The sequence below is a fragment of the Rhinolophus sinicus genome, chromosome 8, assembly GCF_057876585.1.
Source record: "Rhinolophus sinicus isolate RSI-liver-muscle chromosome 8, RSI-T2T, whole genome shotgun sequence".
In the NCBI taxonomy this organism is placed as follows: Eukaryota; Metazoa; Chordata; class Mammalia; order Chiroptera; family Rhinolophidae; genus Rhinolophus; species Rhinolophus sinicus.
In genome coordinates this window covers 48,792,586-48,806,629 of record NC_142508.1, presented here as the reverse complement: position 1 = coordinate 48,806,629, position 14,044 = coordinate 48,792,586, and the positions used below count along the sequence as shown (strand labels likewise).

At 46.2% G+C, this 14,044-nt stretch overlaps 2 protein-coding genes and 1 non-coding gene across 3 annotated transcripts; all 3 read left to right on the top strand.

Annotated features, from left to right (window-relative positions):
- Positions 1-18: 18 nt before the first annotated feature.
- On the top strand, positions 19-2,884 carry RPL13 (ribosomal protein L13). The gene is made up of 6 exons (XM_019742754.3): positions 19-124; positions 310-430; positions 739-880; positions 1,084-1,257; positions 1,999-2,055; positions 2,710-2,884. The coding sequence occupies exons 2-6, from the start codon at positions 327-329 to the stop codon at positions 2,866-2,868; spliced, it is 636 nt and encodes a 211-aa protein (XP_019598313.1). The 5' UTR covers positions 19-124; positions 310-326; the 3' UTR covers positions 2,869-2,884.
- Positions 944-1,027, top strand: LOC141567774 (small nucleolar RNA MBII-202). Its single transcript, XR_012490603.2, has one exon. It is a non-coding gene; the product is annotated as a small nucleolar RNA MBII-202 (small nucleolar RNA).
- Positions 2,885-7,615: 4,731 nt separating the features above from the next.
- Positions 7,616-13,791, top strand: PDCD5 (programmed cell death 5). The gene is made up of 6 exons (XM_019742686.3): positions 7,616-7,773; positions 8,729-8,766; positions 11,164-11,225; positions 12,010-12,101; positions 13,211-13,282; positions 13,603-13,791. The coding sequence occupies exons 1-6, from the start codon at positions 7,708-7,710 to the stop codon at positions 13,648-13,650; spliced, it is 378 nt and encodes a 125-aa protein (XP_019598245.1). The 5' UTR covers positions 7,616-7,707; the 3' UTR covers positions 13,651-13,791.
- Positions 13,792-14,044: the final 253 nt, after the last annotated feature.

Genomic DNA, 14,044 nt, shown 5'->3' with positions numbered 1-14,044 from the left:
GTCCGTGATTCCAGGCTCTGATTGGTCAGAAAGTCCTGGCGCTTCAGATTGGCCAGGCTCACTGCCATCCCGGGGTGCTTTGCGGCGCCATTTCTTTTCCGGTGGCTGTTCTCCCTGTGAGAAGGTGGGTACGCTCTAGTCCGGCACTGGCGGAGGCCGTCGAATGCCATCGGGCTCCATCCGCCTCCATCGGCGTCGGATCCATGGCGCAGACAGCACTGGCCTATGGCCGGGCTCTGTGGGTGCGCCAAGGCGGGCTGCACGCGGCATCCGCCCGGAACCCGAGCCCTGACTTGCTTTCCTCTCCAGGCCGGTAGGCAGCAGCCATGGCGCCCAGCCGAAATGGCATGATCCTGAAGCCCCACTTCCACAAAGACTGGCAACGGCGTGTGGCCACGTGGTTTAACCAGCCAGCGCGGAAGATCCGCAGGTGAGCGGGGCTCCTGGAGTACACGGCCAGGTAGTGACAGTGTTCGGAATCCGTGTTCCCTGGGGTGCAAGTGCGCTTGGACCCTTTGCCATGTCATAACTGTGCAGCATTTTCAGCTCCACTTGAGAGCCGACGTAACGTTATGATTGGGGGCAAGTGGGTGGGGACGCTGGGCTTGGGGTCGCTGGCGGGCGGGGTCGTCTGCGCTCTCTGTGTCCCTGCTTTGGCATGAGGCCGTAGACGTCACGCCCGCGCGGGAAGACAGGCTTTGGGGCACGGTAACTGCTGCCTGGTTTCTGTCTGCTCAGACGCAAGGCCCGGCAAGCCAAAGCGCGCCGTATCGCTCCGCGCCCCGCGTCGGGACCCATCCGGCCCATAGTGAGATGCCCTACTGTGAGGTACCACACCAAAGTGCGAGCCGGCAGGGGCTTCAGCTTGGAGGAGTTAAGGGTGAGTACTCGCAAAACCTCGTTATCAGAAGCATACGTTTTGCCTCTTGGGCTCACAGTCAAATGATGACATTCTCCGGAATCGCTGTACTGCCTTGATGAAAGTACATTTGAACCCTTTTCCATCTGACGACTGAGCGATTTTATTAAGGTATGGAAATTAGAGGCTCCTGGGGCCTCATTCGTGTCTGTCTCTGGGGACAGGTGGCCGGCATCCATAAGAAGTTGGCCCGGACCATTGGGATCTCAGTGGATCCAAGACGGCGAAACAAGTCTACAGAGTCCCTGCAGGCCAACGTGCAGCGCCTGAAGGAGTACCGATCCAAGCTCATCCTCTTCCCCAGGAAGCCATCAGCCCCCAAGAAGGGAGACAGCTCTGTGAGTACACTGCTCCCAGCTCCTGGTGGGGCAGAGGGATCGTAAGGGGTGTGGGGGTCTCTGAGAGGCTGCCCAACCTCAGCATGTGGCTTCCCTTGGTTCAGGGGTAGTTTCTGTAGCTGGGTCCAGATGGGGTGAGAAGGAAAGCATTTGCCTGTAACCTTTTTATCCCCCAAAACTTGGCCTTCACATATGGGCAGTAGAGAATTGATAATGAGCAGAAAGCTCCTGAAAATTTATAAATGAATTAGAACCGCCAATATTCACCACGTGCTCCTCAAATGTGATGTTTCTGTTTTGTAGGAATGGTAAAAGTTGTTTGACTTGGAGCTAGCTTTTTTACATTGAAAGTGATTTGCTCTCTAAAATGCTTTGTGTATGACACATATTTCTAGAAGAACTTTTAGAACAAAGTTGATAGTGTCCATCCATCCATCCAGGCTTCTCTGGAGTTGGGTTGGGAGTGGGTTTACACTTCAGTTGACGTTTTGCTTTATCTGCATCCGTTCAGGTATATGTGCTCTTTTGCATCTGCCTGTGTCTGTCAGCTAGAATAGGAATCTGGTGCCATGCCATTACTTGGCACATAGACCCACATAATGTGTGCGTGCAGTTGCAGACACCTATCCCTTCCAAGCACACGGTCACCCAATGTCAGGTGGGGCTGCCTTAGAGGATTATAAGCTTGGGGCCCTTACATAAATGAGCTGAACCCATTTGACTCGCCCTTCTCGTTAACAGGCTGAAGAACTCAAATTGGCCACCCAGCTGTCAGGCCCAGTGATGCCCATACGGAATGTAAGTGGAGGTGTTGGGAGGATGCACAAGGGAACGTGAGGTGGAGATTGACTTGAAGGGAGTAAAGGGTGGCAAGAGCATCCTGCCTTCTAAACACATGGACTCCTCAAGGGAAGGCCGTATGCTCTTTTTTGGGGACCCCACTTGTCACTCCTTTGACAAGGAGTTGCGTCCTTTTTCCCTTCTTGCTATTTGGAAATCCCAGGCCACAGGTAATCTCAGGGCATGTTGGATGATTCTGTAACCTGCCCATCAAGTGATGGGGCCCTTGAGGTTCCTCTGGGAAAGGGGATCTCTTCCTTGGCAGCCTTTGTGTAACCTTTCAGCATTATTCTCCCCCCCCCCCCCCCCCCCCCCGCCTCTTCTTCCACTTCCCCCTTTCCCCTCCGGTTCAAGCCATTGTTTCTCAGTCTAGTGTAGGACACAGCTCCCTGGCCCATGCTGGTATTATGAGCCTTGCGCTCCCCCTCCCCCTACCCGGCTGAGGCCGTCGTTGGTCGGCAGCTCACGGCAGCTGTCACCGGCTGCTGGCCACTCACTTCTTTCAGCATTACTTAGTCTCCAACACCTCTCTGGGTTTGCTGACATTTGGGTCCTGGGCCTCGTTACAGGCTTCTCTGCAGGCCAGGGTTTGACCCCTTGTACTCTTTTTAGGTCTACAAGAAGGAGAAAGCCAGGGTCATCACAGAAGAGGAGAAGAACTTCAAGGCATTTGCCAGCCTTCGCATGGCCCGTGCCAATGCCCGGCTCTTTGGCATCCGGGCAAAAAGGGCCAAGGAAGCTGCAGAACAGGATGTTGAAAAGAAGAAATAAAGTTCTATTGACAGTTTGTGATAAGTTTGTAGTCTCCATTTGATACCTGGACAGGTAGGGGGCCTCAGCTGGGATGAGGGTGTTTTTACAAGGCAGGCGAGAGACAGGAGTGCATCCTCCTTTCTATATTTTAGGACTGTTGTTTGTCCATAATAGCATTCTGTGGATAGTTTACAAATCCCATTTTTTTAAGTAGAGCTGCCTATTTTAATCAGCAGTTTGTAGTTATTTTGGCGTTGTAGGTCTTAGGGCCTCGCCCTTGCTTTGATTTGCACCCAGATTCATGCTGAGCCTGTCTGCAGCCCTTCACCCAAACTTGTAGAGCATGTGTGCTCTGGGGCAGAAGGCCAGCCTCAGACCCTTCAAGGACTGCCTTCTTGGCCAAGGAGTGGCAGCCAGGGGACCCTAGAGGGAGGCTGGAGCCCTGCCAAGCGTTCCTCATGGGTAAGCACTGCTTTGCCTGTACCCCGGATGGCAGCTTGGTGCCTGAGTTTCTTTGAAACCAGTCTGGTTTGTGTACAGAGAAAAGCTCAGATAAACCTCCATTGTCCTGCATCACAGCAGGGACAGCTGTGAGTGAAGCAGCCTTGGAGATGGTGCTGAACGTGTTTTCTTGTCTGGATCCCGCAGCCCTGCCAGGGCAAGTCAGTAAATTGTAGTCGACCTGCATTCCCGTACCCGACAGCTGTCAGGTAACTTGGAGGACTTTTAACATGCTGGGTTGGTGCAAAAGTAAACTGGTTTAAAAGGTTAATTGGAAAAACGGCAGTTTCTTTTGCACCAACCTGATAAAATGAACCGTTAAGGTATTGATTTTCATGGAAATTGTGTCATATATAAAGGTCAGCTGAGGTGGAGGCATGGGAATTTGAACCTAAGCTGTATCTCTGGCAATCCATCTGGGAAAGGAGGTGTGGAAGGGCTGCCTGCCTCTGGATGGCCTGGTGGCACCCATTCCATTTGCTTGGTGCTTGGGAGCCTCGTGAGGAGTGAACTTACAAAGAGCCAGGTGGCTCTGGCTGATCTTCACATGTCAGGAGTACAGGGGTCTTCAGTTAAGTGTGCAAGGTAGAGGCCCCCACTGCACTAGCACTGAGCTGCTGCCTTGGGTTGGGGAAGAAATACCTGCCTCCCCTTAGATGTGATTTTTCTCCTTGAGCCACTTCTGTGTACACCCTGCCCACCTTCCAGCATTGTATGACCAACCACACCCCACTGGAATGTAGGGCCGTATGGGTGCCTGGAATAGGCCTGGTGAGTGCTCAGGAAAGCCCTTGGCTGGGGGACCCATTCTGTAGCACCCTTACACTTGGCCTTCAGTCTTCATTTGTGTAACAGCCCTCACCTGGCCATGCCCGGTGGTGGCGGTATTAACTCACTGAGTAAGCTGCTTTTCTGGGCCCTTTTCCTCCCTTTCCATCCTGTCACTTGGCCTGTGCTACGTGTTCAGTAAGCAAGGACAGTCTCTGCCCCCAAGCTAGATGTGCCACCTGGGGAAGCTAGGCAGGAAGTAAGTCTGATCCTGCAAACCTGGAGCTTGATGAGCAAGGCAAATGTTCGGAGGAGCTTTTTGGAAAGGTGCTGGGGCTCCAGCTTGTTCTCCCAAATCTCCATCTACTAAAATCCCTGACCTGTGGGCGTGAGAAGCTACTGTCCCTGCTGTCTGGGAATGCTCTTGGCAGTGTGTCCGTAGATTTATATCAATCAGGACTGGCCCAGGTTCCACTAGGTGATCCTGGCACAGGACATGCTATGGATTGGGCAGCAGTGAGTTGAGGAAGTCGCCCTGAAGGCAGAACGGGAGGCCTACAGGGCGGGTGGTGCTGACCCACCTCCGAGTCACCCCAAGTTCATGCTGGGGCCCTGATTGAATCTGGTGGATTGTGATGGAAGACCTTGCAGCTGGGGAACAATGAGATAGACTAAGAGCAAACACACACGCTTGGTAGAGATGTGGTTCCTTCAAGGGGGCAGGGTCTTCTCCAGGGATGCCTGTGTGTCTGTGTGACAATCCCAAGGCAGCAAAGCACTGCCAGGGCAATGGGGTCCTTTGTCCACCAACCATCTCTGGCACTGGCAGGATTCTAGGATGATCCTGGGATTCTACCCCTGGAGGACCTGCCCAGGATTTCCCCTTGAGCGTGGGCAGAACTGTGGCGAGGAGGAGAGACCAGTCATGATTCTGTGATACGTATAGTGGAGGGCAGTGGCACTCTACAGACCTCGAGAGACAAAGCAAGAACATGACCTCACTTCTGTCACTACAAGGAACTGAATTCTGCCTCAGACGTGATAGCCCACGAGCAAAGACAGGTGCCTGCAAGTGTTAGCCACCACATTTGTGATAATTTGTTACATAGAGTAAAAAACTAACCCAAATACACCCAAGGATTCCTTATTCTTTTCTATAGCTGGGTAGCATTCCATCAGCGGCGTGTGCGCTTTATCTTGCCATTTTCTCTAGGTGCACTTGGTGGGCGTCTGATACATATTAAAAGGATTTTACACCAAATTCCACAATTACAAGTGGAATTTATTCTTGGAATACAAGGAAGTTCCAACATGAAAATTAAGTAATACAACACAGTAACAGAAGGGGAAAAACACATAATCTCAATTGATGCAGAAAAAGCATTTGACAAAATTCAACACCCTTTCATGATAAAAGAAAAAATTCAACAAACTAGGAATAGAAGGTAACTACCTCCAAATAATAAAGGCCATATATGAAAAACCCACAGCTAACATCATATTCAATAGTGAAAGACTGAAAGCTTTCCTCTGAGGTCAGGAACAAAACAAGAATGCTTACTTTCACCACATCTATTCAACATAATACTGGAAGTCCTAGCCAGAGCCAGTAGGCAAGAAAAAAATAAAAGGCATCCAATTTGAAAGGAAGTAAAATTATCTCTGCAAACAACATGAACTTACATGTAGAAAAGCCTAGAGATTCCATTTGAAAAATGGAATCTTTTTAAATTTAAAAAATGTTAGAACTAATAAATTCAGCAAAGTTGTAGGATGCAAAGTCAACACAAAATCATTTTATTCCTATACATTAACAAAGAATCAAAAACTGAAGTTAAGGAAACAATTCCAAATATATTATCATAAAAAGAATAAACTACATAGAAATAAGCTGAACCAAGGAGGCAAAAGACTTGCACACCAAAAAGTTCAAAATTTTGCTGAAAGAAATTAAAGAAGACACAAATGGAAAGATACCCTGTATTCATGAATTGGAAAACTTAATAGTGTTAAGATGACAATACTCCCCAAAGCAATCTGCAGTTTCAATGCAATCTCTATCAAAATCCCAATGATGTTTTTTGAAGAAGAAGACAAATTTACTGTAAAATTCATATGGAATCTCAAGGGATCCTGAGTAGCCAAAATAATCTTGAAAAGGAACAAAGTTGGAGGTCTCACATTTCCTGACTTCAAAATTTACTACAAAGCTACAGTATTCTACATAGTGTAGCACTGGCATAGACAGACATATAGAACAATGGAATAAAATAGCACAGAAATAAACTCTCACATACATGGGCAAATGATTTTCAACAACGGTGCCAAGACTATGCAATGGGGAAAGAGGATAGTCTTTTCAACGATTGGTGCTAGGAAAACAGGATATCCTGATGCAAAACAAAAAACACAAAAAAAGTTTGGACCACCACCTTACACCATATACAAAAATCAATTCAAAATAGATCAAAGACGTGAACATCAAAGCTAAACCTGTAGAACTTGTAGAACATAACATAGGGGAAATTTTTATGACATTGGATTTGGCAATGATTCCTTGTATATGACACTAAAAGGACAGACAACAAAAGAAAAAGTAGGTAAGTCGGATTTCATCAAAATGAAAACTGCATCAAAGGATACTATCAACAGTAAAAAGGCAACCCACAGAATGAGAAAATATTTTCAAATGGTAAATTTTATATTTTGCCACAATTGAAAAACAGCAGGTGTTTAACGTGCAGGAGTAACAGGATTAGGAAGCTGGGCATTCCACCACCTTCCCCTCCACACACACCAAGGTCCCCAACTGAAAAGGCCATGCCTCCCGCTGGGGAGTTCACGTAGCCACCGCTGCCCACCCCAACATCCTCCGACAGGCGCTCGACAGGCCCTCGTGGGGAAGGAAGAGTTTCCAGAAGTTTACCCCCACCCCACCCCCGCTCCCACCTCGGAGGAAAGGCCCCATTTTTTGCCCTCGTCTCACCTTCCAAGTTTGCTTTAACTTGGCTTCTTAATGCTCAGGTAACCAGCGAGTCTCTTCTGCCTCTGCCTCCAGTCCCCCTTTCACTCCTTTTAAGTGTACAAGTTAATGTCTTTTTAGCTAATTTAAGAGTTGTGTAACTCGCACTACAATCCAGTTTTAGAACCTTTCCATCACCCCACTTAGCCAGTCTAAGCCCTAGGACCCTCATCTATAAATGGAGATAATATGAGCCTAACACATAATAGCCCACTAGCAAAATTTACCTGTTATTATACTTTTTGAAGATGGCCTGTTTTTAGTTTTCTACCTTTGTACATCCACAACCCGGTCCTAGCCCAGGTGATGCCCCCAAGTGCAGAGCAAAGATGCGGCCGCGCTGGAGAAGGCTCCGCCCACTCGTTCTGCCCACCGCCCCGCCCCACGCTCAACCACTGACTATCGGGAAATCGGGCCTCTCCCGGCGCCCTGGCTGCGTCGGGCGGCGCGGCTCCGGGCTGGATTGGTGACGCCTGGTCGCCGTGGGCGCCTGCGCAGTGGGGAGGGCGGTGAGAGCGGAGGGGATCGGGGCCGGGTTGCGGCTGCTCAACCCGCACGGCTGCAGCATGGCAGAGGAGGAATTGGAGGCGCTGCGGAAACAGAGGCTGGCCGAGCTGCAGGCAAAGCACGGGGTGAGCGCGCCGGCCGCCCGCCAGGCCCAGGCCCCCCTCGTGTGAGATGGAGGGCGCGGCCCCAGGGGACCGCGGCTCAAAGCGTCGCGGCTGGTCCCCGGCCGAGTGGCCGAGGACCCTGCCCCTGGCCCCGACTCCGAGGCCGGCCTGGGCCTTTCTCTCCGTCGCTTGGCAACTCGGGCGGCAAGCCGACCACGTGCTGTCTCCGGCGGGTCCGGCTTGGGGGCCTCTCCCGATCCGGGGGTCGGCTCCCCTCAGATGTCGGTCTCGCCTGGGCCGGCGTCGGTCCGAAGCAGAAGGTTCAGCTCCTCGGCTCTCCGTCCTCTTAGCTTTGGGATCTAGCCTGCTTCGATTCCTGTTCCAGCCGAATTGTTTTCTAGAATTCCGTTGTTCTGACCCAAGTAGTCGATGAACATTTGTCGAGGGTGTCCTGAGTGCCAGGCGCAGAGGGCACGGCGGGGAATACCCATCCCCTGTGACGGAGTTGACAGCCGGGGAGGAGCCAGACACTAAACACTACATACCATAGATGAGAGACTCAAGTAATGACTTAACTGTAAAGAGAGGGGAGGACCGTGGAAGGGATGAAGGGCGACGGTCTCCAAGGAAGCGCCATTTGAATCATGAGCATCCCCAGGACAGCAGCACCTTTTATTCCCCCCAGGAACTACTCTGACCTCGTAAAATTCGGTTTCATTGCACCGGTCCACCTCTCCCTAATGGTTGCTTGCAAGCTAAAACACTGTTAGATTGTGACTTTAGAAGCTCATCAAAACATTGTAGTAAGTGGAAGGTATCCCATTGCTTCTGGGAGGCCCAACTTTTAATTATTTGGCAATTGACTTCTATCCCTGCAGGAGCCGATTAGGTATCAGAAAGTAAAATAGTTCCTATATATATATATATATTTTTTTTTTTTCTGTGAAATTACTAAAAGATAAAATTATTTTTTCAGGATCCTGGCGATGCAGCACAACAGGAAGCAAAGCACAGGTATGGGCTGGAGCTCTGAACTTTTTGAAGGGTGGTTTCACCAATGTTTTTGGGTTTTCTCACTTTATTTTAATAAGTATGTGAATCTTAAAGTTCTTCCTGACATAGTGATCTTTCCATAAATCATCAAGGTACTTTGTTATTAATGTGTTAAATAAATGTGTGGAACCCCATGGCACTTACCTTGTTAATAGTTACTGGTTGCTGTTGGTTTCTCTGCTAAACTGCGATTACCTTGAAATGAGCATAGCAATAGGACTACTTCTTAGGGGGGTCCAGTGCCTCACATTTAGTAAGTGCTAGATAAATATTAACTGTTATACTATTCTTAGATTGTTATTTTATCCCAGCACATGGCGGAACACCTCACACATGGCGGAACACCTCACACATGGCAGGCTTATTGAAGGACTACTTAGTTACCCCATCATGCTACCTTTTTTTCTAATTGTGATAAAAGAACACATAAAATTTACCATAAGAACCATTTTTAAGTGTACAGTTCAGTCATGTTAACTATAGTCTCATTATTGTGCAACAGAACTTTTTCATCTTGCAAAACTGAAACTAAACCATGTTTCCTTGAAAATAAGACCTAGCCGGACCATCAGCTCAAATGCATCTTTTGGAGCAAAAATTAATATAAGACCCGGTCGTATTTTACTATAACATAGACCCGGTCTTACATAAATTTTTGCTCCGAGAGACGCATTAGAGCTGATGATCCGGCTAAGTCTTATTTTCGGGGAAACACGGTATTAAAGAATTCCCTACTTTTTCCTCCCTCCATCATGCTGCCTTTGAACTCACTCAGCAAATACTGAGAGCCTGCTCTAGGTCAGGCACTGTACTGGGTCTGTAGAAATAGGCAGAGAAGGATCCTGCCTTTCCGTGGCTTATTTTATTGAGAGAAGAGAGATGGTAAGCACCTGGGATAGTGCTAAGAAAATAAACCTACATGAATTTCATTAATTCTAAGATGTACATTTTAACATACCTGAATTTGGAAAAGGTCTCATAATTGATCACTATTGTCCTGGATTTTTCCAGAGAGGATTTACTTTGCTTCTGCCATCCCTTGGGTACATTTCTAACCTGAGATGTCTTACAATTAAATTCTCTGCTTGAAGTTTCCCCCCTCCTTTTACGCTGGTATTATGAATTCAGACAGTACACCTGCATGACTAAAGCTTCAAGTTCAAATTTTCAGAGGAACTTTTTTCTTCCTTCACTCAGGATCAAGTTTTATGCATGTATCCTTACTTGCTGTCCCTTTCTGCGGGTTTATTTCTTGTTTACCTTGTACTGTGGATGTTGCTCTTCGATGCCGCAGTTGTGAGTGGGGGGAAATCTCCCATTAGCCTCCTCATCTAGGGTGGTTTTTTTGTTCTTAGAGATACATAACACAATGGTTCATCTTACAATCAATGGCATCTTAGATTCAGTGACATATAGTAACAGTAGTTTGTGGCAGGGTTGAAGTACTCAGGTGTGGTAAAGAAATGGCCTATGTTCCGGGAACCCTATGGGGCAGTTAGTGGGCACAGCCAGTCCCAGCGCCCCCTCAGTTCAGCCAAAGAATCTCTGCTGTTGTCTGTGTTGTGTATTAAGTTCCTTGAAGGACTTTGCTTAAAAACAAAGTCCTTAAAAAAGGTTTGAAACCACTGTCCTATTAACATGAACTAGTTCCTACTTAGATAGGTAGGATGATGCAAAGATACTTGCAGAGTTATAATTTCACTCTCCCTTCTCACCCGAAAAATAGAACTGAGAGTCTTCAAACATGGGATCTGGTTCTAGCTTGGCCACGATTCTGTGTCCTCTTAACATAACCTCCCTAGGTCTTGGCAGCTTCATCTCTAAGATACTTCCATGGATTAATCATTTGGTCCTTCTAATTGCCAGAAATCTCACTCAAATCTCAAATTTCTAGTACCTCTCACATACTACCGTGTTTCCCCGAAAATAAACCCTAACCAGAAGATAAGCCCTAGCATGATTTTTCAGGATGACACCCCCTGAACATAAGCCCTAATGCGTCTTTTGGAGCACAACTTAATATAAAATCCAGTCTTATTTTTGGGGAGACACGGAAGGTACTTAATAAGTGTTGGTAATGGTGGTTGAACTGAGACTCTACCCTGAATTGTGAAAATGCAAAGTTTTACGTTTCAGCCTGGTAGGTTTACACCCACATAATATAAAGCTGGCTTTGGAGGGCAAGAGTGGACTCTTATAATAGCTGCTGCTGTCCGCACAGCACCTACTACAGCATACAGTCGGTGTATTCAGCAGGCTTCCATCTTGGGAAATGTATTGAGTGAGTTACATTTTTGTATGTTTAGTTGGAATGCTGACAGCTTAGTTCTAATTTTGCTTGACCTGTTTTTGTTGTAGGGAAGCAGAAATGAGAAACAGTATCTTAGCCCAAGTTCTGGATCAGTCAGCCCGGGCCCGGTGTAAGCATCTTCAGTTTCTTCTAAGCTATTTCCGTAAAATTGGCTTGGGTTAGTTGAATAGGGAGATACATCTGAAATTATTGCTCTCTCTAAATAGTTGTTTAACCTAAAAAGACTTAAGATACAGACATTTGTAAGAAATGTGAAGTTTAGAAACCTAAACAAATGTACTTAAATCATTATTAGAAGTAGCAGCTCGGTTCTCTTCTACCAGGGAGATGATCTCCAAGGGCTTATTAGGTAAAACTTATAGGAAACAACTCGTCAGTCAGTCACAAAATGTTGCTGGTAGTTGACGTGGGTGATGGGGACTTGGGGGATTATTGTATTCTCCATTTCAGTTCATAATTTTTCATAATAAAAAACAAAAAGAAAACCATGTAGAAAAAAAATTAAATGAGCCCATTGGAATGAACTAGTATCTTCTGTATTGTAACTTGAAGCCCAGCTTAGAGGAGGGGGCCTTAGATGGATCTCGGCCATTACGTATGTATAGTAATGTATAATTTGTTTTCCAGAGGGCAATCGTATGTATTTTTCTAAAAGCCATCGGGCTTAGAATCTGAGGACCCAAGTTTAATCTTGGCCTTGACTAGACTGGCATGGCTGGACTTCAGTTTCCTCATTTTTAAGAAGGGTGGCAGTACCTTCTGCCATACCTGCTTTGCTAGTCTCAAGACATAAATAAGTCTGGGAAGTGCTTTGGAAATGCTGGTGCTTAGTTTTAAGGTGTAAGTGCATTTAATTTTGATGCTTTTTTGTATATTTACTTTTTTCTTTTCAGTAAGTAACTTAGCACTTGTAAAGCCTGAAAAAACTAAAGCAGTAGAGAATTACCTCATACAGATGGCAAGATACGGACAACTCAGTGGGAAGGTAAGCTTGGACTGCCTTGAGGCAGTTTTACCTGTCGTTAACCTACTTGTATCAAAACATACCTTCAGAAGGTCAATTTCATGTTCTTCTGGTTACAGAATTCTTGTTGACTATTTTAAGGAAATAATTGTTAAAGGAGAGAATAGGTGTATCACCATAAATCCTAAAAGATAACGAATTGCCTTTCCTAAACTCCTCTGCTCTCCCTTTCTGACATTGCTGTAGGACCCTGTTGATGTCTGTGTGACCCAATGACTGGTAGGGTCAGCTGGCTTAAATTGCTTCTACACTGGAAAGAAGCTTTCTCAGTAATACTAATGGAAATACTACCAGTGTAGGCAGACGTTAAGCTTGTTTTGCAAATGAGATGGCGCTAAAATTCCTGGTTACTCTGTGTGTTACTGTAATGCCACAATGGGTATATTGTGCCAAGTCTGGCCTTCCTTCAAGATCCAGACGGCATCACCCCCACTCCCCCACCTGCCACCACAGCCTGAGGGGATCAGTCCTGCCCTGGACCCCTTACACTAGGAATGTGTGGAAGAGACAATGACCGGTTTGTCTTTTCTGAGTGACTTATCACCTGCACTTCATCTTCTCAGGGTCTTAAGGGCAGAGGTGGTGTGTCTGTATCCCTGACATGTGACAGAGTGGTGTAGGTGGTTGTCTTTCTGCTAGTGGTGATAAAGGTGCTCTTAAATACCTGTTAACTTTGGATTTTTCCGAGGAAGCTAATTGATGGATACTTTTTCCCCCCTCCTCAAACGAGGACGAGCAGAGCAAATTTTCTAAGGAACCAATACAGGCATACCTCGGAGATATTGTGGGTTCGGTTCCAGGCCACTGCAGTAAAGTGAGTTGTAATCTTTTTGCTGGTGGAGGAGCTTGCCTTCACTTTGTAAAAAAAGTGCAACACCTGTGAAGTGCAATGAAGTGAAGCCCAGTAAAAAGAGGAGTACCTGTAATTATAACCGGTAACTTCAACCTTTAGTCCCACCTCCTTCCCTCTGGTACTCTGCCTACACCCCAGGAAGACCACAACAATTCAGTCTGCTGACGTAAATTCTTTGTTTAAAAAAAATGACTGTTTTTCTTGCTGGTTATCCTAGGTAACAGAACAAGGTTTAATAGAAATCCTTGAGAAAGTAAGCCAACAAACAGAAAGGAAAACCACAGTTAAAGTAAGTTTCCCTAAATGCACACGGCAAAAGAAAAAGATGGGTATTTTAAATGGTGTGTTGAATATACATCTACTGGTCACATTTCAGGCCAGAGACATTTCCATTTTGTAACACGTGGGAGTTTGGGGAAAAGGCTGCCGTATGGAGGGTGTAATTTTTAAGGCTCTTCCATCGTCGTCCCGCTCCCCTTAGATCTAAAATACCAGGTTGTTTTAAAGACAGACAAAAATGTCTTCCTGTAGTAGGCAGAAATAGTTCTTCTCAGAAAATCTGAGTTGTGCTTTATTAAACATGTAACGACACTTGTTTTTTCTCCCCAGTTCAACAGAAGAAAAGTAATGGACTCTGATGAAGATGACGACTATTGAATTTAAAGATGCTTAGACACTGGGACATAATGGAACAGTTCTAGGACAGATAATATTTGGCAGAAGTTAAGATATGGTTGAATGTTTACTTATTGTCTATATGCCTTTGGAAAAATAAACTTGTTATGTAAAATAAAACAATTTGGGTAAAGTTGTTTTAGTACCGTAGTACCATGAATGAACAAACCTGCATTTTGCTTTTTTTCCTTTCCTACCAAAAAAACCTATAGCAGCATGAATATATCTTTTGTAATTATGATATTAGTGTTAGGTAGGAAAATGGCCTTAGCAGAAATAGAAGTTGCTCGAGTGGTCTTCAGTAAGAAGAAAATAGCATGCAGTAGCATGGTGCGCGTTAAAAGCCCATGGATTAAGCTGAACCAACTTTAATCTC

Excerpts from the sequence above, each read along its gene's own strand:
- RPL13 (XM_019742754.3), top strand. The coding sequence starts at position 327 with ATGGCGCCCAGCCGAAATGGCATGATCCTGAAGCCCCACTTCCACAAA. Across the intron at positions 881-1,083 it reads TCAGCTTGGAGGAGTTAAGG|GTGGCCGGCATCCATAAGAA; the intron begins GTGAGTACTCGC and ends CTCTGGGGACAG. Across the intron at positions 1,258-1,998 it reads CCAAGAAGGGAGACAGCTCT|GCTGAAGAACTCAAATTGGC; the intron begins GTGAGTACACTG and ends TCTCGTTAACAG.
- PDCD5 (XM_019742686.3), top strand. The coding sequence starts at position 7,708 with ATGGCAGAGGAGGAATTGGAGGCGCTGCGGAAACAGAGGCTGGCCGAG. Across the intron at positions 7,774-8,728 it reads AGCTGCAGGCAAAGCACGGG|GATCCTGGCGATGCAGCACA; the intron begins GTGAGCGCGCCG and ends TTATTTTTTCAG. Across the intron at positions 12,102-13,210 it reads ACGGACAACTCAGTGGGAAG|GTAACAGAACAAGGTTTAAT; the intron begins GTAAGCTTGGAC and ends TGGTTATCCTAG.